General features: G+C 35.6%; 1 protein-coding gene across 4 annotated transcripts in view; it reads left to right on the top strand.

Annotated features, from left to right (window-relative positions):
* Nucleotides 1–27,364, top strand: part of CSMD3 (CUB and Sushi multiple domains 3) — a 1,163,243-nt gene that overhangs the window by 718,880 nt on the left and 416,999 nt on the right. For all 4 annotated transcript variants that reach the window (XM_028122520.1, XM_088023099.1, XM_028122521.1 and 1 more), the window contains 3 exons: nucleotides 17,475–17,657; nucleotides 22,508–22,834; nucleotides 25,946–26,140. In XM_028122520.1, the coding sequence (XP_027978321.1) occupies nucleotides 17,475–17,657; nucleotides 22,508–22,834; nucleotides 25,946–26,140 (705 nt within the window). The remainder of the gene's footprint in view (nucleotides 1–17,474; nucleotides 17,658–22,507; nucleotides 22,835–25,945; nucleotides 26,141–27,364) is intronic.

Genomic DNA, 27,364 nt, shown 5'->3' on the forward strand with positions numbered 1-27,364 from the left:
AGAGACTCTCCACCTTGCCTTCTCCTAATAAAGAAAAGCACTAAAATGGTTTTTGTGAAAGTCCAGATAATGGTTACTTCTAAGGGAGTGGAAATGGTAGTGATTAGGAGAAAACATTATTATTTTTAAAACAAAAGACATATTCTGCTCATTTGTTGCACTCTGGATTGTCTCAATTTGGTCTTTTGTAACAATAAGAGTGGTTGATTCTTCTTACTTGCTTTATAAATATAACTCCAAATAATTATAAGTCCTTTCACCATCCAGTACACATAGTAAGAGAAATAATGTTTAGGATTATTTGATGGCTACTAGCAGTTATGGTTCTTTCAAAAGAAAAATCCATTTACTTTGATTGCTATTATGGTTCAAAAAATATTGATCTACCCCTGCTTGCAAACTCTTTTAAACAGGTAGCTACAAAGATTTAGACAAAAATCTATATTTCACCTTGTTCTTTCATTCCAGGTGCTTTAAAGGAAAACATTTAAAGAATAGACAGGTTAAGTGAGGTTGGAGTGAACAATGCTGTGTTGAGTTCTTCTCATAAAAAGGAATGCTTCCTGATACTTTCATTTAACTGTTCTATTATTAGATTATAAGTTCCTAAGGGAGTGGGGTCGTATCTCTTTAATTGACTCTATATCATGTTTAGTTCATTTCATGGGAGATTAGCATGAATGTTATGTGTGAAGTATTTGTTGGGTGTGTGTCATCAGGATACTTTATCAATGGCTTCTCTGTGCTTAGAATAAAGTCAGAGACGCTTCTTCCTGTACACAAGCTACCCCATAGCTCCCAACCTCACGTATTACCTCACCCTCCTTCTACCCTAACCCCAGCCATACTGAGCTGCTTGGATTTTTCCAAATGTGTTGTTTCACACTATCACCATTTGGTAAAACTCTTCCCCCTGCCTGAATTGTCACCAACTACCACACACGTTATTACACCTTCCCAACCACACACATCCTTGCAAACCTGCCCAATCTTAGTTTATGTTTCAGTTTTTTTGTTTGTTTTGTTTTGTTTAAAGATTGTATTTCTAAGTAATCTCTATACCCAAAGTGGAGCTCAAACTCACAACCTCAAGACCAACAGTTGCCAGCTGCACTGACTGTACAAGCCAGGAGCCCCTCATGTTTCAGTTTTTAGAAACTTTCCACTCCTAAGCAGAATTGTTCATTTTCTTCCCATGCCTACCAATATCTTATTATAAAAATTACATTATTTATCACACTTTTATGTATATGCATACTTGTTTTTTTCCTGATAGGCAGTAATAGATTGTTTTATTCATCTCTACATTCCCAACACTCAGGAAAAAGTACAATTTCAGGACACACTTCTTGAATGAACATACTAAGAGACAATTGAATGGACAGATGAATGAATGAATATGTGAAGGAGTAACGTCACTGTACCCGAAAAAAATGATAATGAAGCTATCTATAGTTAGATGGTTTACTACTTGATAGCATCAACTGATTTGAAATTTTTACAATGAGAATGACCTTGAACATATCCCTGGGTTTCCTAATCTCAATCAGCCTGCCACATTGGCCTTTTATCACAGACATTGTACTTAGTCCCAGATCTAAGGCAAATGCTGAGGAGGTCCTTTGAAGGACATTAAGAATATAAAAAATGGGTGAAGTTTTAAGAATACTACCTCAGGGCAAGTCAGGGAAGAAGAATCACTTGTCACTTTACATTTCACCTTTAGGCTGTCACTTAAATCAGAATACATAGGGAATGCACTTAACTTCTGAAATCATCTTGGAGCTTTAAAACATTCACAGTTTGTGGCATAGGTATCAACCAGAGCATAGTCTGTTTTCATTCTCTTAAAAACCCGTGCTAAGAAATTGAAAAACATATGCTGAATACACCTATTTGACAGACTGACTCTTAGGATAGCTGTTTTTTAAGGGCCAGGATTATGACACATACCTCTTTGTGTCCATAGTTCCTAGCACAGTTCTTTGTACACAGTGGATACTTAGCAAATATTGAACTGAAATGAGTTTGTTATACGTTGAAGTTGGTAAGACTAACCTTTAGATTTTCTGAACTTAGATACTATATCAGGAAGTGTGTGTGTGTGTGTGTGTGTGTGTGTTTAATTGATTCTCACCTTTTCCCATTAAAATGTTTGGACAATAAAATTTATACACTAAGGAACTATTTAGTTAACAATTCTCAGTTTTGGAGTCACTACATTGTGGTATATTTTGAACTATTGTGACATTTCAAGAAATATGTTAATACTTAAATACCTACTTTCATACATTATTTCTTTTTAATTAAATTAGAGGATACTTAGGCTTTTCTCTAAAAATAACCTCATTCCCTTGAGTAATGTCTTTCATACAACCCCAGGAAACCCGTGGTCAGAAGAAAGTCTGATAATCACTGGGTTGGAGGAAAATGCCACATAATCCAAGTTCATAGATTCCATCCTTACTGCCTTAGTCCATTTGGGCTGCTACAACAAAATACCACAGACTAGGTAGTTTATAAACAACAGAAATTTATTTATCACAGTTCTGAAGGCTGAAAGTCCAACACCAAGATACAAGCATGGTTTTTTTGTTTTGTTTTGGTTTGGTTTGGTTTGGTTTGTGTGTGTGTTTTGTTGTTGTTGTTGTTTTAGTGAGGGGAACTTTTGTTCAGAATTCTCTATCTGGGTCATAGCTGGCACCTTCTCTCTGTGTCCTCACATGGTAGAAGGGACAAGGTATCTCTCCGAAGCTTCTTTCATAAGAGTACTAATCTCATTCATGCGGTTTTAGCCCTCCTGACCTAATCACCCCCAAATGTCCCACCTTCTAATACTATCATCTTTGAATTTTGAGGAGACATATTCAGACATGGCACCTATGAAGGCTGACAAACTCCTTGCTTGTGTACATGTACATTAACTGTAGTTCCTTGGGTATCCTCTAAATTAGAAACATTGGCACTGAGATGATGGAATAGAAATAGTTTTGTCATATATATGTCAATGCAACCGTAAAAACAACTCCAAATTAATGATATGTCAACATCATATTTAGAAGCAAAGAAAAGCACATTGTTTTTGTCACTGATAAAGAGTTCTTAATTCTATGAAATGTGCTAAAGCATTCAATAACTTTTTAAGGTGACATATGATTAAGAATTAATTTTTTTTTAGTTCCTCTATTTGCTATATATCAAAAGAGTATATGATTTAACTACTGGCTACAGATGTTCTTTTATACCAGCTCTGTGGGAAAAGGTAAACTTTGTCTTGGGGTGTATTTACCAGCATTCTGAAGTTTGCATTTTTTTTATTAAATGGTTTTATCTAATCTGAAGTTTTTTAAATGTCCGGGTTTTCATCATGATTATAAAATACACATTTATTATTGCAAATACACCTTTTATTACTTTGCCTGGGAAGATATAGATTTTATTCTCAAAATCTCTTAAATGTTGACTAGAGTCTCATTTGTCTGAGATGCTTGAAGGTGAGACTGAATTTAACTCACAAGGTCTTTTCTACCGGCATGATTCTGTATTTCACCACCTTTGTAAGCCCGTTGCTAAGGTAATGAGATTCCCAAGAGGCTTCTTAACATTAAGAATCAGCAAAACTGCAAGTTTTACAGATCACTTTCTTTTAACCTACACAGTTTCTCTGTGAAGTATTTGAATTACAGTGTCAACTGTTGTCAAGTCAGAGATTGATCAATGAGAATTTCTATGTCAGTTTGAGGCCAGATGTTAGTCTTTGGCTGGAAATCTGATTGAATTTAAAATGAGAGTTTATTACTTTAGGCAGCAAGGATCAAAGTTACTCGGTCACTACAGAAAAGGTGTTGAAAGAGTCCTGTTCTACAAATTTCAACCACTGCCATTTAAACCTACATTTCCAAATTTGTTTTCAACTCACTGCAGAAGAGTCTTTCATAGTGCTCTGCTTCTCTTTCCTCTGACCTCCCATCTTCATTTACTTTAGCACCTCTTCCCCAGCCTCTGATTTCTTTGCCTCCACAGCAGGGAAGAGAAAGAGCAGAACCAGGTGCTACTCTGTGAATGCCGACCTCTGACTCTACAAATGGATGCTTACTCTTCTCCTTCCAGTTCGAGTTGTGAATGATGCACAGTATTTAGCTGACTCCAATGGAGGCAATATTTCTTAAAGAAATCCCAACTCCATTTTGTATTCTAGGAGACACAATATTAGAAGATAATGAAATCACCTATCGGTAGGACGCTAGCTAAATTATTTCTGTGTTGCCTTGAGCATTCAGTGGTAAGCTACACTGTACCAGTCAGAAACACTGCAGGAAACAAATTGCACCTTCACATTAAGTCTATTTATATATGTAAGCAGAGCTTAAGGAAGTGGCCACTAAGAAGTGACGAGTGACAACAGAGAGTCAGGATCATCTTTAGGAATGATAACCACACCTCTCAGAGGACAGTTGTATGGAGAGGGCACCCTGACATAAGCTTGGCTTTCAGTCAAGGGTTACAGCTATCCCATGGTGATCAGGCAGAAAAGTTGGGAGGAAAATGCTCCGTGGAGTTCTCTTCTCAACCTCCGCATTCCATCTCCTGCCAGTGCCACTTGTTCTTTGACTACTCGTTGCACACAGAGGAAGTTGGGTGGCACAAGAGCCTCTCTGTTATGGGTCCATGTGGGTCAGCCTCTACTCCTACCCCAGTGGTAAAAAGCAAGAAGAAAAATATGGAGAATGGTTCTTGAGAGGTAATCGCAAAACATTCAGCACTCATATTCTAGATTATAAGACAACTATAAAATTTAAATTATTCAAAAGATATAACTATAACAGGTCATTCCATGGTTTTCTATACATGTAGTTCTCTATAGCTATAGGTATTTGTGATTGCTTATATTGTTTGCTAATAAAACAACATGCTTTTGTATGCTCTTTATTGCCTTTATTCTTGTCATATTCCACAACTATTGCTTGAAAATTATGCTGAGAGAAGATATAGAGCTGAAGAACGCATATTCCATAACCATACTAACCAGGTTCACATCCCAGCTCTGCCACTTAAAATATGTGTGCCTTCAGTTGAGACCTCATAGGGTTATATCAGGATTAAATGGAACAAGTGCTTAGAACTTTGCCTGATATTGGGACGCCTGGGTGGGTCAGTTGGTTAAGTGTCTGACTGCAGCTCCGGTCAGGATCTCAAGGTCCTGGGATCCAGCCAGTGTAGGACTCCACACCTATCAGGGAGTCTGCTTCTCCCTCTCCTTCTGCCCCCTCCCACTCGGGTGCATGCACTCTCTCAAATAAATAAAATCTTAAAAAAAAGAACTTTTCTTGGCACATAAATGATATATAAATTGTTATCCTCACATGTATAGACACTTGAAATGCAAAGATCAATAAAAGCTCATGGGAAGAGACAGATAAGTAAATAAATTAAAGTAAAATATACAGTTCAATATATAAGTATGCCCTATAAGGCCTGTAGAAACCCAGCGAAAGGAAAAACTAACTGTGCTTGTAAGCTCAGGGCCGTCTTTATGGAAAAAGTATAACCTGACCTTGGGAAATGCACAGAAGCTTCCCCAGGTTGTGTATACTAGGAGAATGCCTTATTTCTAGGCAGAGAGGATGACATTCCTAATGGCATGTGGGTGTGAAAGGGAACTGCGGGTGTCTCAACATGTGTGACAGGTAGCTTGTAGGAAAATGATGGAAGACAGGACTGGAGAGACAGGAAAGATTTAGATTATGTGGGCCTTCCATGGAAAAGGATTTGAAGAGAACTGAACAGTTTTAAAATCACCCTGGTATCATGCAGGGGTGGGATGAGTGTGTTGAAACATTGGAGACAAAAACCTCTTTTAAAATTAACATTGCTACCTTTCCAACACTGGAATCAAGTGAATTCATCTCTTTTCCTTAATTATTCCAGTACCTGGCCCACATTATCCCCTCTATCCTTTCTCTCAAGCAGCAAGGAACAGTGGAAAAGAGTGTGCTTATTGGAGTCATGTAGATGTGGAATAGAATCTCATTTAAGCTATTTCTGTGTTTATGGGCTTGGTTAGCCTCTCAGAACCTTTTGTTTTTCATCTATTTAGCTGGAGTACGATGCCTCACTCTCAGTGTTTTAATAAGAAATGCATGATTTAAAACAGTTATAGTATTTAGCAGACCTCTTGTCAAATAATAGTCATTCAATAATGGGAGCTAATATCCTATCTTCCTGGAAACCACATCTATGTTTATACAACCATTAGATAGCCTAGTCCCTGACCTTGTCCGTTCATTGTTTGCCAGTGGTAAGTCACAGGTCCTAGCTTTGGTTCCCTCGAAAACAGAGGCTGAGGCATAGCCTATGGACTAATACTTTATGGGGGGAGAAAGGGAGTACAATTCCAAAACAGCAAAGATGAGGGAAAAAAGAGATATAACAGGGAAAGGAGGAATCAAATATGAGGTGATATGCTATTGAGTGTTACTGAGTTGATCACATCCTCACAAGAAACACAGCTATGTGTTTGGTTATGTGGGCCATGTGGGCTAGTTGTGGTTTGGAGCCATCTTTTTGGGGAGAGGGAGGTAAGAAATGAATCCACTGGTATCCTCCCCATTTCCTGCCTCTTCGTGGTCAAAGTTCATCCCTCAGGCATTAAGTTCTCCACAATTCCGGGTGGCATTGAAAAGCCTCAAGGGAGCTGTTGGGAAGATCAAGCTTTTCTCAATCCTATTGGATCAACCCTGGATACTGGAGCTTCTATAGTTTTTGCTGCAATGGACAAGATAAAGTAGACTCTGCTGATTGTTGTTCCATGCCCCAAACATATACAGGCTTGAGACAACTGATAGTGTTAGGAGAGCTGCTGAGAGAAGTAGTCATGTCCCTTTTGCCATATTCCATTTGTTAGAAGCTAGCCACTAATGTTACCCAATAATCAAAGAGAGAGGAATTTGATTACACCTTTGGATAGAGGAGCATCAAAGAATTTGCAGACATGTTTTAAAACCACCACAGAACCATTTGAAAGCAAAGATGCAAACATAATGCCTCATTACTCCCAAATACTTTGAGTTTTACTTAAAACAGAGACTCTGTCCCACAAAACCACAAAATAACCATCGGGATTAGAAAGTTAGCCTTGATATAACACTATCAAATAATTCATGGACCTCATTCAAATTTCACTAATGATCCAAAAATGTCTCTTTTCCCTTCCTTATCCAGGAGTCAACCCACAAAACTATTACATTTATTTGTCATGTCTTTTTGTTCTATGTAATACGTCCTTCAATCTGAGTCCATGAAGTCTTTCCTCCTATTCAGACTTAGACCATGCATTCTTGACAGGAATACCATGGAAATGATTCTGTGTCTTAGTGCATCACACCAGAAGGCAAACAATGTCTGTATTTCCTATACTGGTTATGTGAAACTTGATCATCTAGTAAAATTAGTGTCTTCTGGGTTTTTCCATGGTAACATCACCATTTTCACCTTTGTGACTGATATATGCTTCAAAGAGAGGTAATCCAAGACTACATTATCATCTTGTTTCTTTTGTTTGTTTGTTTGTTTTTTTATCAAACATTCACCCAGAATCCAAAATCACTACAGTGGCTACCAAATGTTGATCTTCTATTTTTATTAATTCTACATTTTTTAAACTGTCATTCTACATGCAGAGTTTTATCTTTCCTCCCATTTGCATTGAATTACATTAAATCAGTTTGTAATCTATCATTATCAATATTGTTTTGATGGTGAAACTGTCCCAGCATGCGCAGTGGAGCCCCTTCAAGCTGGTGATTTGATATGTCCCCGCTGTTCCTTAAGAACTTTTTTTTTTGACACATCCTATGTCACATTGTTCTTTTCCTTGTCCAACCCTAGAAACAGCCTTCCTGGCTCCTTTTAGTAAAGAATGGCATTTAGAAACCAAGATCTGGGCACGTGGTATGGTTGTCGCTATAAAAATTTATTGCTTTTAGTATTTATAGTGGATGGAACTAGAAAATATGTGTGCACACATATATGTATATCTGTGTGTATTTGACATAGGATACACACACACACACACACATATATATATATACACATGTTATATATACACATTTTCATCTGTATCTGACCTGTGTATATCTATATTTTAAACACAAATTCACACAGCTCGTCCACTTTAGTTTCTCTTCAGGATTCTTTGAAGCCTTCCCTTTTTCTACATCTCCTTTTTGATAATGAGAAATCTGGTTACTCTTATCCTCAAATTCATGCTTTCCACAATCCCCTCATATATACTCAATTTCCCAACCTTACTGGCTGCGTCCGTGGCCTTACTTCTACTTGTTTGGCCCCAGCCACAACATCACCTGCTTCACCTCACCACGTCCTCAACCCTTAGTGCCCAACACTGCCTTTGCTACAGCCTGAATATTTGTGTCCCCCTGAAATTTGTATGTTGAAATCTAATGCCCAAAGTGACATACTTGGAGATGGAGCCTTTAGGAGATGATTCAGTTATCAGAGTGGAATCCCAGTGAATGGGATTAGTGCCCCAGAGAACTCCCTCACTCGTTCCACCATGTGAGGACACAGCTATCGGAGAAGAAAGCTTTTCCCTTCTGGGTTCTTTGGCTGGTCTAATAATTAAGTTGACATAAGACAGATTAACAGGAGAAAAATATTAATTTTGTATTTATAAGAACTCCCATGATATAGGCTTCTTGACAGTGAAGCAACTGAGGTTGATATACCATCCTGAGCTACGGAGAAGGAGAGAGGAGTCTGGGATTTCAAAGGGGAAGAAGACAATTTACATGAAGATGGGGAGAGCCAATGTTTCTAAACAAATATTTGCCATGCTGGGCAGAGACAATGGGACTCAAAGAGGAATTTGAACAAACAGGTCTCTCTGAGCTCCTTCTGACTTACCACACCTAGCTCATACTCTTTGTAGTTATTTTTGGTGATAGCTCTCTATCAGGCCAGGCCCTCTATATAAATGCTTTCAGGCAGTTAAAGGGAGACAAATAGCTCCTCCTGAGTCCCTTGGGCCCTGATTGACTTCAGCTCAAAACAATCCACACATCAAAGTGGCACACTCTGGTGTGGCCTGCCCTGGACCCCATCGCAGCAAAAAGAAGGCTGTCTATGAACAAGGAAATAGGCTGTGTCCAGACACTAAATCTGCTAGCATTTGATCTTGGACCTCCCAGCGCTTACAACCCAGAGAAACAAATTTCTGTTGTTCAAAAACCCAGTCTACGGTATTCTGTTAAAGCAGCCCTGATGGACTCAGCTTCTTAACCCCAACCAAGTCACCACCTATAGAAGGAAAGAGAAGCAAAAAGACTACATATCTTTCCTGATATTGCTCCTCTTCCACCTAAATACCTTTCCTTCTTTCCTCTTCTCCAGTTCACTAAGTGAAATAACTCTAAGTGCAAGGATCACCTTTACCTATTTGCCAACCTCCAACTCCAAGGGGTTTTATCTATACCTCCTTTTTGCCCTCATTTAAGAGCAGAGTATACATCTTATTTATCTTTATTTTCCTAATGCTTAGTATTATTTTGATACATATTAGAAACAAAACAAATGTTTCATAAATGAGAAATTAAAGAATTAAAATTCCTCCAGTATATCTTACCGATTTAGACTTTGTGGGGCACCTGGGTGGCTTAGATGGTTAAGTATCTGACTTTTGACCTCAGCTCAGGTCTTGGTCTCAGGGTTGTGAGTTCAAGCCCCGTATTGGGCTCCACACTGGTTGTGGAGCCTGCTAAGAAAAGAAAAAGACTTTTTGCTATGCACCTAAACTCTGCTATACACAAGTTTTGTGAAATTATCCAAGTTAGTGTCTTTGGGCTGTTATAACAAAAATACCATAGACTAGGTGGCTTATAAACAACAAATATCACAGTCTGGAGACTAGAAAGTCCAAGATCAAGGCACTGGCAGACTCAGGATCTCCATTTCCTCATTCATAGATGGCTGTTTTCCCCCTGGGGTCTCACACAGGTAGAAGAGGGAAAAGAGCTTTTAAAGGGCACTAAGCTTTTAAAGGGCCCTCTTTTATAAGGGCACTAATCCCATTAATGAGGCATCTACCCTCAGAACCTAATCACCTTCCCAAAACTCTACTTCAAATGCCATCACATTGGGGATTAAGTTTCAGCATATGAATGGGGGGGATTATTCAGTCTAAAGCCATACTTACCTTTTCTGACTCTCAGTTTTCTCATCTGTAAATGGAGATAACAATTAATTCCTTCACAGAGTTGTTATGAGGATTAAATTACATAATTAATGTTTAAAAAAATGTTTTCCATAGTGCTAGTACAGTTTCCATGCTCAAAAACTGATGGCCACTATTATTAGTTATTGTTTGTGACTGTTTCTACTATAACAATCATCTGTTGCATGTTAATTGTTTGTTCAGATATCAGTTTCACCTCTTAGGTACAAAAAAACTTTCAAAGTCAGTGATATATAATAGGTATGTATTTATTGTACTTACTGTATATTGTTTTTCAGTATGAGGGTACTGCGGCTCCAAAATTACATCTTTGTTTGAAAATATATCTTTGATAGATGGCTTTTATGATCTTGAGGTATGTTCCCTCTATCCCTATACTGTACGGAGTTTTAATCAAGCAAGGATGTTGTATTTTGTCAAAAGCTTTTTCTGCATCAATTGAGAGGATGATATGATTCTTGTCCTTTCTTTTATAATGTGATGTATCACATTGATTGATTTGCAAATGTTGAACCACCCTTGCAGTCCAGGAATAAATTCCACTTGGTCATGGTAAGTAATCCTTTTAATGTACTGTTGGATCCTATTGGCTAGTATCTTGGTATTCTGATATCCATGTTCATCAGGGATTTGATCTGTAATTCTCCTTTTTGGCAGTCTTTCTCTGGTTTTGGGATCAAGGTAATGCTGGCCTCATAGAACAAGTTTGGAAGCTTTCCTTCCATTTCTATTTTTTGAAACAGCTTCAGAAGAATAGGTATTAGTTCTTTAAATCTTTGGTAGACTTCCCCCGGGAAGCCATCTGCCCCTGGACTCTTGTTTTGGGGGAGGCTTTTGACTACTGCTTCAATTTCCTTGCAGGTTATAGGTCTGTTCAGATCTTCTACTTCTTCCTGTTTCAGTTTTGGTAGTTTATACGTCTCTCAGAGTGCATCCATTTCTTCCAAATTGCCTAATTTGTTGGCATATAGTCGCTCATAATATGTTCTTAAAATTGATTGTATTTCCTTTGTGTTGGTCCTGATCTCTCCTCTTTCATTCATGATTTTATTAATTTGGGTCCTTTCTCTTTTCTTTTTGATAAGTCTGGCCAGGGGTTTGTCAATCTTATTTATTCTTTCAAAGAACCAGCTTCTAGTTTCATTGGTCTGTTCTACTGTTCTTCTGATTTCTATTTCATTCATTTCTGCTCTAATCTTTATTATTTCTCTTCTCCTGCTTGGTTTAGGCTTTATTTGCTATTCTTCAGCTCCTTTAGATGTAAGGTTAGCTTGTGTATTTGAGATTTTTCTAATTTTTGAGAGACACTTGTATTGCAACGTACTTCCCTCCTAGGACAGTCTTTACTGTATCACAAAGGTTATGAACCATTCTCATTAGTTTCCATGAATTTTTTAAATTCTTCTTTAATTTCCTGGTTGATCCATTCATTCATTAGTAGGATACTCTTTAACCTCAAGTGTTTGAGTTCCTTCCAAATTTCCTCTTGTGCTTGAGTTCCAGTTGCAAATCATTGTGGTCTGAAAATATGCAGGGAATAATCCCAATCTTTTGGTACCAGTTGAGACCTGGTTTGTGACACAGCATGTGATCTATTCTGGAGAAAATTCCATGTGCACTCAAGAAGAATGTGTAGCTTTAGAATGGAATGCTCTGTATATATCTGTGAAGTCCATCTGGTCCAATGTCATTCAAAGCCCTTGTTTCCTTGTTGATCTTCTGCTTAGATGATTCGTCCATTGCTGTGAGTGGGTATATATTATATATATATATATATATATATATATATATATATACACTATGGAATATTACTCATCCTTTAGAAATGATGAATACTTACTGTTTACATCAACGTGGATGCAACTGGAGGGTATTATGCTAAGGGAAATAAGTCAATCAGAGAAAGACAATTATCATATGGTTTCACTCATATGTGGAATATAAGAAACAGTGCAGAGGACTATAAGGGAAAAGAGGGAAAACTGGATGGGAAGAAATCAGAAAGGGAGAAAAACCCTGAGAGACTCTTAACTATGGGAAACAAACAGAGTTGCTGAAGGGAAGGTGGGTGGCGGATGGGGTAACTGGGTGATGGGCATTAAGAAGGGCACAAGATATGATGAGCACTGGGTGTTATATGCAACTGATGAATTATTGAACACTACATGATGTACTAATGATGTACTATGTGTTGACTAATTGAATTTAAAGAATAAAAAAAGAAAATATATCTTTGATTTTTAAAACTCAAGGACCAAAGAAAAAACATATGGTTTCAAAATAGGGTAAGCACTTACCTCTCAATCCTAACCTGAAGATGATAGGAAACATATTTTTAAAATGTACTGATGCTTAAGAATAGAAAGAGGAAATGTCAGTTGTTATGAGGCTAGAGGGGATCCCTAACAAAATGTATATAAATAAACATGTAAAGATACATATATAATATAGAGGTAAGCTGAGAATTTCATAAGCCTGTGCCATCATGGGAGTCTGTTGCTATAGCTTCTGCATAGGAAGCCAATGGGCTTTGTGGCTAGAAGCCTCCAGGGAGGAGTCCGCTGGCAATCCTGAGAAACTAGTGATTACCTCAGAGGAAAATATTTCAGCTACTGAGCCAAATGTCACTTGTGGAATGAGAGTCCAGTGCAGTTATCAAGAGGGAGGGCTCCCCAACTTAAAATGAAGACCACAGAAGTGGACTGCACCACAGATCAACAGAAGGAAAAGTTTACACCCAGAACTATAAGGTGGTTCTGACATGAGAAGAAATAAGCCTGAAGGTGGGGGATGTTGACAGTGAAGACGGGGAGTGCAGGACCTGCAGAGCTGCAGTGAAGCAAGCAAATAAAAACGGTTATTTGACAGCTTGCTCAAAACCAGCAGTCTTGTTCTTTCCTCAAGTACCTCCTCCTGCACCTTCATCACAGGCTCAAAGACCATTATGATTTAGCACATTCTCTTCAAACATGCTGCTTTAGAAGAACGTTTATTCTGCTGCTTTCTTCATACACTTCTGCTTATACCCAAGAAAACAGTTAAAAGAGGAATAAGAAAATTATTTTAAATAAATATATTCGATATCCTCACAAAAAAGGGAGAAATTCTATTCATGGAAGAATAATAGGAGGTTATGAAACAATAAAAAGTAATAACAATCATTAAATATTCAAGAAATGACAACACAATTTTTCAGTATTAGGTTGAATTAAGATTAGATAAGCATGCACAGTGAATTAGTAAATCAGAATATATATATACATATATTTACATATATATATTTCTTCAAGAATGCAGAATAGAGAACTTCAAAAATAAGAATTTGAAAGATTTAGCAACATGAAGGTTAAATCCCCAAATTCCAATATTCAATGTAAATGAGTTTTAGAGAGATGAAAGTACATAAGAAATAATATTTTAAGGGAAATAATTGTAACAATTTCTTAGAACTTAAAAAAAATTACAAGTTACTTGACAGAAGAAATCTACCAAGCACCAAACATAAAAACAACAAACAAACAAACAAACAAAACAAACAAACAAACAAAAAAGCTAGGTAAATGATAGTGACATTAAAATAGCAAGTCTAGGGGCATCTGGGTGGTGTAGTAGGTTGAGTGCTGTTTCAGCTCAGGTCCTGAATCTCAGGTTCTTGGTATGGAGCCCCTCTTGGGTCTCAGCAGGGAGTCTGCCTCAGATTCTCTCTCCTTCTCCCTTTGCCCCTCCCTCTCGTGCTCTCTCTCTTTCTCTCAAATAAATAAATAAGTAAATCTTTAAAAAACAAAACAAAAAAGTCTAAAAAGGAATGCCACTACTTATGTAAGGGAGAAGGACATTGCATGAGACAGATTAATTATAAGAAAATTAAAATTTCTTTGGTATCATATTTGTCATCAGAAATACTGGATGGATAAAAGATCAGGGAAAACATCTTCAAAATGCTGATAAAATAATTTTGAATTAAAACTCTATAATTTATCAACTATCATTCAATAGTGAGGGCAAAATAAGACATTTTCAGATGAAGCAGAATCTATTCTTTCAGTAACAGAAACAATTTCAATTTTAAGGCATGAGAGTAATATAATTTTGTGAGCCTGGTAACAATGTCATCCCACCATAATCTAGCACTTAAGCCCATCTACTCCTGCTCAATATTTTCCCCCAGAGCATGTATCACTTTCTAAAATAAGATGTTATTTATTTCTTGCTTATTATTCATAAATCTCCAATGGAATATATGGTACAGGAGAGCAGGACTTATTGTAGTTTATTCATTGATTTTTCCCACCTACCTAGAACCAAATTTAGTATGTCATAGGTGCTCAAATAAGTATTTGTTGAATAAATTGAATGACTAAATGATTATTTCATATATGTGAAGTGAACTTGATTCAACTACAAGGAAATGTGGTAAAATCCGTACTCTGGAAGTTTAACACAGTTCTTTTAGAAACTGTCAGAGAGGGTAGACAAAAAATAACTAAGGGCATAAATAATTTCAATTTGACAAATACACGTTGAATTGAATATATTTTACTGACTTATCCACTGTGAGACCTGAATACACTTACACTGAATACTGAAGCAATAACACTAGAAATCAACAAAAATGGGGGTGCCTGGGTTGCTCATTCAGTTGAGTGTCTGACTCTTGGTGTCCGCTCAGGTCACGATCTCGGGGTGGTGAGTTGGAGTCCTGCGACCAGACCCGCTCCTTGCTCACTCAGAATCTGTTTGGGATTTTCTCTCCCTCTCTCTCCGTCCCTTCCCCCACTCCCACATGCATTCTCTCTCTCTCTTTCTCTATCTCTGGAATAAATAAATAAATAAATAAAATCCTTAAAAAAATAATAAAGACGGGCACCTGGGTGGCTCAGTCATTAAGCGTCTGCCTTCGGCTCAGGTCATGATCCCAGGGTGTTGGGATCGAGCTCCGCATCGGGCTGCTTGCTCAGCGGGAAGCCGGCTTCTCCCTCTCCCACTCCCTGTGCTTGTGTTCCCTCTCTCGCTGTGTCTCTCTGTGTCAAATAAACAAATAAAATCTTAAAAAAAAAAGAAAAAAGAAATCAACAGAAATGTGATAGCACTAACCCATAAATTTAAAATCATTTTTACATTATTTATGAATAAAGAGGAAATAAAAATGGAAGTACCAGACTATTTAGAAGTGAACAAAGAAAGCTCTCTGTATCAGAGCAGAACTCTGAAGAAAATTTATGGATTCAATTTTTGTTTTTTCAGGAAACAAGAAGGGCTGAACATAAACTAATAAAAAAAAAAACACCTAAGATTTCAGCTCAAGAGGCAGAAATATAATGGCAAAATAATGCAAAAGAGACTTGAACATGGAATCCAAAAAAGATAAAAAGGAGGGATTTTTAAACAAAATTAAAACAATAGAACTGATCAGCAAAAGTTGGTTCTTAAAGTAGACTAATAAATTTGACAACTGTTTGTAAGTATAAGCAAAGAAAACTGAAAGACTAATCACAAGTATATAGCATTAAGAGTGAGATTTGTGACATTATTTATGAAGAGATACTTAAAAATCCTATAACACAATCCTATTACCACTAACCCACTTAACTGGCAAATCTTGGAAAATGTCCCTTCTCTAACATATATAAGTTGCCAATATTGCCCCTTCTTCCTCCACCCCCTAAAAATGCCTTCAATAGAAAAATAATTTTAGAAGAGATTAAAATGGTAGTCAGATATTCCTCAAAATTATACCAGACTCAGCCAGCATTCTTTTGGCAAGTTCTAACACTCAAGGATCTAGGTTTCCTGTTATACAAACTTACCTGAAGACTAGTGAAAGTTGCAAAATTACAAACTTCTTTCTCTGATATTAAATCTGGATAGGAACCACATGAGGAAAAAAATGTGTAGACTAAAGTGACTATGGCATAGATAAAAATAAAATATCAAATCCAGTGTATTAAAGGAATCATTATAACCAGCTGTGGTTTCTGCTGAAAATACAAGGGTGTTCAAAAATAAATCCAAAATTATTGTTTGGTTAGAAAAAGAGCAAGTTATAGAACAACGATGATAGTATACTACAATATAAATATAACACATATGTAAACAATACTATGTAGTTGAAGAGAGGAGTTTTATATTTACATAAATATAGATGTTTATAGTATTCCATATTATATATGCCTATGTATAATTATAAAAGTATAGGAAAAGAACTGGAAAGACCACACCGAATTGGGGCTGGTAAATTACAGAAAAACCAGGAATGTGTGGTTGTTGGAATATCAGGATAGAGGCCATAACTTTATCTCAAAGTTTATCTTTTAATTTTAATTTTAATTTTTTTGCTGTAGTTTGAGGACAACTGTATTAATGTGATTTCTTGTGACTTAAAAACCAAAACAACTACCACAGTAATTTGCTACTGACATTCTTAGCTTCACAATGAAGATCCTAGACATTTGGTGTTTCTTTGAATGTCAGCTGAAAGAGTGCTTTCATGTGCTCTTAAGAGAATTTTTTCAACCCTTTTCAATTTAATTCATATAAAAACATTTATGGAGGAACATATCTGGGTAATTTGGAATGCAAAATTGATTCCTGCCCTAAAGAGTTTTTTTTGGCAGGTGTAGTTGGGGAAATAATTCAACCAGCAAGTGTCAGGGAGAGTGGCAGATCCTACGGGAAAGGTATTCACTGATTGCTGTAGGAACACTGAGGCGGACAACAGTACCTCACAACCTGGTCATGACTTAAGGATTTACTGTATCATGTACAGATAAAAATAAGAAATGTTTTGGGGGTTTGGGAAACATACATAGATGTGTGTGTGTGTGTGTGTGTGTGTGTGTGTGTGTGTAGTGCAGACAAAAGATTGAAATTTTGTCATAATTGTTCTGTTAGACACAACCACTAGCATGTGCTCTGATGACCCCAGCTTCCCCATCTACTAAATGAGAGAACTGCATTAGTTGTTTTCTAAAGAGCATGTCATCAAATTATAGTCATAAGTAACTAATGATGTAATGTATGGTGATTAACATAACAATAAAAAAATTTAAAAATTATAGTCATAAGAGTAGCAAAAGAAACAAAAATTAAGGTTGGAAAACATACTCATCTTTTTTGTTCTGAAATATCTCATATACAGAGTTGTACCTCTACTAAACTGGTCGTATGGATATCATGTGCCTCAAACCCTTGGAAGGTGACTTTTATCTTCCATTTTTTGCAGAAATTGAAAAAGAAAGTTGTGGTGATCCTGGTACACCCTTATATGGAATTAGAGAAGGTGATGGATTTTCTAATCGTGATGTTTTAAGGTTCGAATGCCAGTTTGGGTTTGAATTAATTGGAGAGAAATCCATTGTTTGTCAAGAGAATAACCAATGGTCTGCAAACATACCCATCTGCATCTGTGAGTACCAAATGCTTTGCTTTCAGATAGCATATGTTACCCTGTCCTTGCATATAATTGCTTTTGTAATTAATTGCAAAGAGCTGGAACCGTGTAATTATTTTTGAACGAGTAGCACTTTGTGATACTATCTTTAACAAGTGTGCTTATGCCAAATTATAAATTTTATTAAAGATTTAAATAAAGTTAACATAGTTCACTTGGTAATTGCAAAGTATATATTACATATGGTAGTTTTATTGGCGGCATTTTATACTTTATAGATAGCATACTTCTTATGGAAATTATACATCTGAGCTAATTCTAGTAGACTCATTTATTTATTTAACAAGATAGTATATGCTTATTTTCAATCAAAAGCTCTTAAAATATTTAAAGCTTATATTCTATGTATAATGCATTAACTTATTTTTTGTTTGTAGGTGCTCACACTAATGCATACTCATGTGCCATTTATTTATATTGCACAGAAAAAATTCATTAATGTTTATGATATACAGTATGGTTGGATTAAAAGAATGTATTTCTTCAGATACATTAAAACATTGCAATTTAACTACAACCAAAATATAATTTGTATTATCTATTGATACACTTTTAGTTTCAGTTAAATACCAACAAATGCAACTTACCAGATATAGGTGCAATATTGAAAATTTTGCATCTGGGCTTTGACTATTCACAAATGGTAACATATAAAGCCAATATTCATGAAAATAAAAATAATTTTATGGTTTTCAAATATAAGATTTTTCATCTGTATCCAACTTACAATGTTTTTCATTTGTGAAACCCTTCATTCCCTACAAAGGCACAAACTTTACTTCAATATTTAACTGGTTTTAAAAAAAAAAGCATTTTTCAAGAACTACATTTCATCTGAGTTACAAAATATGCTGCAAAACATATATTTTCCTTTATTCGGAATGTTGCTTATTTAACATTTTAAAATTATTTAACATTTTTAAAAAGTAACAGAACTTTTAAAGAGACTAGAGGTCGTTTTCTAATATGTATTTTTGCATAGTTAAAAAGAAGAAAAAAAAGAACCAAATATCAAGTAAGTACTACTGTTTCGTTATTTTTTTTATTTTGAGAGAGAGAATGAGAGAGAGAGAGCACATGAGAGGGGGGAGGGTCAGAAGGAGAAGCAGACTCCCTGCTGAGTAGGGAGCCTGATGTGGGACTCGATCCTGGGACTCCAGGATCATGACCTGAGCTGAAGGCAGTCGCTTAACCAACTGAGCCACCCAGGCACCCAGTACTACTGTTTCTCAGTATAGTGTCTAGATACATATTGCCATGATACCTAATCTTATGTTTTTGCAAAGTGGGTATTTTTTTAATGTGGCAGAAATTTCCCTAATCAAAATATGTATTGCTGGCTCTTCAGGGAATGTAGGAGGGGAAGAGTGCATAGAGCCCCTCAGTAGAACCCTCTCCTTTTAAGGGCCAGTGCTCATCTCTAACCAAGATCACCTTGTGAAGTTCCTGCTGTGAGAAAAGAGAATGTATTAGGAGAGTTTGATTGGATTCTTTTAGCATTATCTAAAGTTAGTAATACTTCCAAAGACTTCACTCGAAGATCTTTAGTTCTAGGTGTTCTTCCAAGGAGACAACGTTGTGTAATATTGGAGAATCTATGAATGTAATATATCGCATCAAAAATGGAACTACTTTTAAGTCATTTTAAGGGATGCTAAAATACATTTAATACAATATCTACAATAATGCTGACTAAAACAAATTTAAACTCTTGAAAATTTAGAAGACACTTTTTTATTTTTTTACTACTTTAAAAGTAATTAAGTCCTGCAACTTGGTATATGATAAATAGGTAGCAATTAATAGTTTCCTATATACCAATAATAGCTAGTTTGAAAGTGTAATGGAAAGCTAATTTACCCCAAAAAATAAAATGATAAAATATGTAGAAATAATTTTTACATAAATCCAAATAACCCGTAGAAAATTACAAACTTTTCAGAAAAGGAAATTTTATGAAAAAAAACATAGAGATGCTGTGTTCCTGAATTAGAACACATTATATTATTACATTATAATAAATATGTGAATTAGGGGCACCTAGGTGGCTCTGTTGGTTAAGCATCTGCCTTCGGCTCAGGTCATGATCCCAGGGTCCTGGGATCGAGTACCGTGTCGGACTCTCTCCTCGGCGCGGAGTCTGCTACTCCCTCTCTCTCCCTCTCGTGCACGCTCTCTCTCTCTCTCAAATAAATAAATAAAATCTTTAAAAACTAACTAAATAAATAAATATGTGAATTATATAGAAATTGCTTTGAAATTTCAATAAAAATCCTAACATTATTTCTCTGGGAACACACATTCTTTGGGAATGTGTTGACATGCAGCTAGGTTAAAAAAAACAAACAAAAAAACAGGCAACAATAGAATCGATGTGAGAATTTTTTAAAAGAAAAGTACTTATGTGGATATCAAAGTATAATATTAAATTGCTACCATAAAATTAATGTGGTACTCACAGAAATATAACACTGGGTCAAAGGAAGTTACATTAAAAATTGCGTCTAATATAACAAAGGGTTCAGAGTATTATACCGGCATTGACCTATTTATTTGAGATGGGAGATTAGCATGATAGATCTTGGTCATCCCTTGCCTGGAAGTAGGCATCATTTAGATTAGAGATTAGCAAAATAAGGTCTTTGGGACAAATTTAGCCTGAAGCCTAGTTTAGCAAATAAAGTTTTATTGGAATGTAACTGTACTTTTATTTACCTATTGCACGTGGCTGACGTCCTGCTGCTGTGGCAGAGTTAAGTAGTTGCAAAAGAGAGTATGTTACCATCTGTCCCTTTACAGAAGAAGTTTGCTGAACCTACCTTTAAGTAAAGGACAGTAGAATCAAATGACTGCAGGATGCAGGCAGGTCAAAGTGTGAAGGGAATAGGACTAGGTATGTGTGCTCCCATGATGGAAGTGGTAGGGAGCTGGAGTGCATTAGCTTTTTCAAAGAAGCTAGAACTCTGGATTTTTCCCCCTCAGATGTAAAATAGGATGATTTTGAAATGTGATTTCAAATTTTTGTACAGGCATAAGAAAAAAATTGTACCAGACACATTTGCAGTCTGGATCCAGCCCAATGGCTATCAGTTTCTAAGACCTGGTGTTAACTCCTAACATCATTCCATGTAGAAGAAGCAAACTTAGGTTAGAAATTGTGTTTAAAATAAAAAAAAATATACATATATAGTAATAAACAATTGGTTTTACATATAATTCCTGTCATTCTTTTACATATGTTACATATTTTACACACATATATATAGGTATGGTTGTATTTTTGTCTTTATATTTCTGTAGATAGAGAAATAAATATTGGTCTTATTTCTGAATGTTAATAAAAGATCTAAACTTAAAAGCAATATAAAAAAATCAAAAGAAATTATTTTTAATAATCAAATTATACTAAAAGTATTAACAAAATAATGTATGAATATTATATGAATCATAATACTGAATAGTGTTCATAATCTTAAATGATCAGAGTTCATGAGCCTATAATTGAAAAAGAGAGAAAATGGAGAAATCTTCCACTTTGCTAGTAGGCAATGAAGGGCAAATTAATAATATGCCATTTCTCTTATCATATAAGAAAGGTCAAATAATCATAATAGTTTATGCTGGTAGAGGTATTGTACTCTCTAATATATGAATTATATTTCAGTATAAGTTAATACAACTTTTCCAGGCAGAAATTTAGCAAAATATTTTTCAGGCTTAAAGTTCATACTCTATGTAAATAATATTTGGTGCAAAATTAAATGAATTTGATTTTGTCAAAATTATGTAATGAAAGCCACTGGAAGAAAATACATCATTATTTTAACAATGATTTCCTCTCTGTAAAAAGACCATTTACTTTTGTTTCTTTACCCTTTTTCTACTTCCTAAATGTCCTGTGTGATCCTTTAGCTCAGATGTTTTTAAAAGCTAAAGGAAAACTGACGGGAGGTGTCAAGCTGGGTCAGGGAGAGACTTCATTTTAGTAAGGTGTGAAAGTTTGTCTTTCCAGGGTTAGCAACTAGTCGTGATAGCTATAAAAGCTAATTTGTCTTCTTATCTGTGTTTTTAACTATGAGAGCATCTCATGGCCATAGTAGGAATGAAACTTGCCTAGTCACCAGCCTCCCTCCAAGTTTTGTCTGGGCTACAACATCCCGGTCCTGTTAATATCCGCATAATATTTTTTGCCTTCAATCATTTCCAGAGCATTATTGCTTCATATGGAAATCTCTAAATATTACCAATCTTCTTTCTTTTTTTTTAAGATTTTATTTATTTATTTGACAGAGAGAGACACAGCGAGAGAGGGAAGAACACAAGCAGGGGGAGCGGGAGAGGGAGAAGCAGGCCCCCCGTGGAGCAGGGAGCCCGACGCGGGGCTCTATCCCAGGACCCTGGGATCATGACCCGAGCCGAAGGCAGACGCCTAATGACTGAGCCACCCAGGCGCCCCACCAATCTTCTTTCTTAAGCACAGAAACAAAAACTTTGTATAGAACTCTAACACAAATATGATAAATGTCAAAATAAATTGCCTTTATTACTCCCTATGCATGATATTTTTGTGCATATTAAAGCATATGGTCATCCAAAGTGACAGTTGCCTTTTCTAATATGTGAAAATGGTAACATTTTTTGTTTTATAAGTTACATTGTTTAATTTTTTTTCAAACTGCTAATTGAGTATCATAGTTGTGGCAAAATAAGGTATAATAAGGATAAAGTATAATAAGGATATGGCAAAATAAGGTATAATATTACTTTTGAACATTTATTATATTTTTAAAATCTTATTTCAACAGTTCCTTGTCTGTCTAACTTTACTGCACCAATGGGAACAGTGCTTTCTCCTGATTACCCAGAAGGGTATGGAAATAATTTAAACTGCATCTGGACAATAATCTCTGATCCAGGGAGCCGGATACATCTTTCTTTTAATGACTTTGATCTGGAATCTCAGTTTGACTTCCTTGCCGTTAAAGATGGTGACTCTCCAGACTCGCCAATTCTTGGAACCTTTACTGGGGCTGAGGTGCCTTCCCATCTTACTAGTAATAGTCATATTCTGCGATTGGAATTTCAAGCGGACCACTCAATGTCGGGACGTGGCTTTAACATCACTTATAACAGTAAGTTTATCTTTTTCATATAATGTATTTCTACAACGTAGAGCTAGAAAGGAATCACGTAAACCAGCTCTCTTCCTCCATAGGAAAGGAAACTTGAACAAATCATATATATGTAAAATTGTGCCAGGGATAGTCATTTAGTTCTTGATTTGCAACCATATTTTACTCCCTATTGTGTCATTTCTCTGTTTGTGAGAAGCCTGATATTAAGAAAATATGTTTCAAATATTATGATAGCAGCCAATATATTAGTTCATTCTATTAAATCTTATAAGCATAAGATCAAACCTACTATATATCATATACTGTGCTCCATTATTGGTATGCAAACATATAAAGGAGATACATCTTTCTTTCAAAATATTTATAAACCGGGGCTCCTGGCTAGCTCTGCCAGTGGGGCATGCGACTCTTGATCTTGGGGTTGCAGTTTTGAGCCCCGGGTTGGGTGTAGAGTTTACTTAAAAATAAAATCTTAAAAAAATAAAATAAAAAACAAAATATTCATAAACACATAGGGGATCTTAAATAAATAATGACAGCACAGAGTTATAATTCCAAAGACAAAATTCACAAGGCTGCAGAAACATTACAGGGCAGGCAATCATTAACTTAGGGGCAGCAGACTGCTGAACTGACTTAGCAAAGCCACCATGGGGGAAAGGTACCTTAGAGATTAAGAGTGTCATCTCTATAGTGAAACTATGCAACTTCAGATCTTGGCTGTGCTTCATTTTTAGGTTTAATAAATGAGCCTCAGTGTTCTGGTCAGTAAAACCATATTTGGGTTTCTGTAAGGAATCAATTAGATGATGCATGTAAATAACTTAGCATAGAGTATATGATACCTAGTAAACGCTCAATAAGCATTAACTGTCATTATTTAGTTGCCTTTTGAACTATTACCTTAACATCTTATTTAATTGTGTTTATTATGTTGCTTAATTTTGAGATTTCTTTAAGGTTATTTAACTATTGTCTATGACTCATATTCTTTGTATTTTTCTGAAAAAAAGAAAGGTATAAAGATAGCAAAAAGATGAATCACATGAAGGAGAAAATATCTTAGTACGTTAATACACTTACATACTAACGCTTCTGTTTGCAAACATTTCCTAAAGCCATAGAATACTAGTGACTTTTCTTGTTTTTTTTTTCCTTGAAGCTACCACACTCTGTCAGATATTGACCAACTTGACGAGTTAATATTTGTGTCATATAACAATAAGATTATAGTTTCTTGCTCTTTAAAAAAAAAAAAAAATGGCATCTCTAACCTCCACCCCTGACCATTCAGTGCTGAGCTTTGACAATAAGTAACAAAAAGCAGTTACTGCCTTTTCAAAGTGTGACTGGTGGTGAAGTTGTCAACATGTAATGGCACATCATTAAAGTTAAATTAGCTGTGACATGTGTCATACAGACTGCTGTATAAAATAGTTGCTTTATCTGAAAGTCCTGTGAAAAATAGTTCATATATATGTATAAAGATAGATAGATATATATGCACTTACCCACCTATAATTTTTATTTTATCTTAAATGTGTACTATTTTTAACTTTAATGTTTATGGTACCTTCAGGGTATTATGGAAATATGTCTCCTTGTTTCTTGTTCTGTTTCTCAGTAAATAATTTAATCCATCATATGCAAGTTCTTATATTTAATTTTTCTACTAAAATTATATTTTTCTGAAATAAATACCTATCAGGCATTATATATAGGAACCACAAGGCTTAATCAATTGAGGCTTTTGGGTGTTTTTTAGCACAACAAAAAAAATAATTAGAAAAAAAAGTATACCTACATATATATAAAAAATATATTTTATATATTTTAGAAGTTACCTTAGTATTCTTCTGTACTGCCTAACTTAAAAATGAGGAGGATGAATAATAAAAGTTATATAATTTATGAACAATATCAAAGGGAGTATTAGTGAGAGAATTTAAAATAACTTCATGTACTTATGTAGCATGAATATAATAATAATTGTAAATACCTCATAAACTATGTTTTACACATTTAGACTTTGCTATTTTAAATGTTCTTCCATTTATATTGTGCTAATTTAAACATTTATGGTACATATTGGCCATCCAGATGAATAAAGAGAGAAATTTGGAGGGCTCATGTAATCTATAATTTTGAGAGATTAAAATATGCACGTTGTCCCTACAGTTCTGCTACTTGCTAAGGCTAGGCTAAATATATCCTGGGAGACACAAAATAAAATAAGAAAGTGGCCCCGAACTCAAGAACTCACATTCTTTTGAGACCTGAGACAAAAAACCCAACATACAGTGTGGTTGAGATAAACTTTAGTCAGAGTGAGGGATACATTTCAATCCTATCTCTATGACCTGAGCCCAGCTACTTATCTTTTTCTGAATCTCATATTACTCTTTAGAGCTCTAAATGTTAAATGAGATTATCACATTTCCAAACCTCCTATCACTGCCTGAAACATGGTAATTGCAAGAGTTAGCTCTCTTTCCTTTTCTTAGATGGCAGAAAATAGATGACAAATGGAAAATTATAAAGAAATTTTAAGACTTTCATACCAGTTTGGAACCTTTCACTATAACCTCACAAGACTGTCTCTCCATTCCAAAGAGTGAATCACAAGAAAAGTTTGCAATGAGATGTCAACCTGCTCTTTATTCAGAATAATTGGAATTCTGGCTGGTTTATACTGGTAATTTTTACATAGTCTATGCCTAATGATCTCCAGAAATAGGCAGAAAAAATCCTATCTTGAAGTTTAATCTTAGAGTATATAATTCATATTTTTATTTATTTTTTTATTATGTTCAGTTAGCCATCATATGCTACATGATTAGTTTTTGAGGTAGTGTTCAACGATTCATTAGTTGTGTATAACACCCAGTGCACCAAGTATAATTCATATTTTAAAACAATCACACCTATTTACATCACAGGCAAACAGGTAGGGTCAAAGGAGAGCCTCCAATTCTATATATATATATATATTTTAATAAATAAAGGCTTTTCTAGAAGTAAACATAAATCAGTTTTTCTCACCCCAAGTATATGAGTCCGTCTCATACTACTTGTTTGTGTGTTTTTTGTTTGTTTGCTCTTCTCAAGCATTTGGACATAATGAGTGTCCTGATCCTGGAATACCAATCAATGCGCGGCGGTTTGGGGACAACTTTCAGTTAGGAAGTTCAATTTCAGTTATTTGTGAAGAAGGATTTATTAAAACCCAGGGAACAGAAACAATTACGTGTATCCTTATGGATGGAAAAGTAATGTGGAGTGGACCTATTCCAAGATGTGGAGGTAAGTGCCATGGCCAGTGAAAACTATAACCCCATCATCATTGTGCACTGGAAACCATCGCAGGGAGTGCATCGTTTACCAGGACTGTTGTAAACTTTATCTTAAAATATGACTTAATATTGTACATTAAACATATATAGTTAAACAAATTACACTTAGTGTTTCATGTTAAAATAATTTTTAGAAACATTTTTAGAAGTCCCCTCTTAAAAAAGAGCTCTTATCAAAAGATATACATTAATAAATGGTAAATCTTGGTTGTATGTACAAATTCTCTTTATAGAGTTGTAGTTTAGTATACTTTATAGTTTCTAGTGATCCTTTTTCATGGTAGTTTAACTATTCACAGTATAAGCATTTAATTTTCAAAAATGTGTTAACAACGGGGCATCTTGGTGGCTCAGTTGGTTGAGCGTGCGACTCTTGGTTTCAGCTCAGGTCATGATCTCAGGGTTGTAAGATCAAGCCCCGCGCCAGGCTCCATACTTAGCGGAGAGTTTGCCTGAGATTCTCTGTCTCTCTCTCTCTCTCTGCCCCTCTCTCCAGCACTCTCTTGCCCTCTCTCTCTCAAATAAATAAATCTTTAAAAAAATGTGTTAACAATGATTAATTGAAATAAATAAATTTATGCTGGAGCAGCCATTATTTAAAATGTATAAGTTTTGTGGGCATAGTTTGCTAAACGCTTTTTTTTCTTCCAATTTTGATTTGCTCAATAAGATGTAGTCAAGAAAGTTCAGGGCAATATATACATGTATGTAATGTGTGTATGTGTTTGTGTGGGTGTGTGTGTGTATGCAATGTTTGAAAGTTTATATCTTTCACTATATACACTCATATAAAGTCACAAATTATATTGGTAAAAAGAAAGGATGAGCCTGCCTAAAAATAAAATATACCAAGTATAGTGTTTCAATTTAGAATCTATAGGAATGTGTGTATGAGGTGTGGAGCTTTCATTTAGAATTGTCACAATACAGGGCGCCTGGGTTGCTCAGTTGGTTGTTTCTGCCTTTGGTTCGGGTCATGATCCCAGGGTCCTGGGAGTGAGCCTGGAGTCTGGCTCCCTAATCAGCGGGGAGCCTGCTTCTCCCTCTCCTTTCTGCCTCTCTTCCCAATGGTGCGAGTTCTCTCTCTCTCTCTCTCCCCCCCTTTCTCTCTCTCATGCTCACTCTAACCCTCTCTCCTTCAAATAAATAAATAAATAAAATCTTAAAAAAAGAA

This window comes from Eumetopias jubatus, unplaced genomic scaffold, assembly GCF_037043125.1.
Source record: "Eumetopias jubatus isolate StellerSeaLion01/CBP00866 unplaced genomic scaffold, mEumJub1_p1.0 scaffold_4, whole genome shotgun sequence".
Taxonomy (NCBI): domain Eukaryota; kingdom Metazoa; phylum Chordata; class Mammalia; order Carnivora; family Otariidae; genus Eumetopias; species Eumetopias jubatus.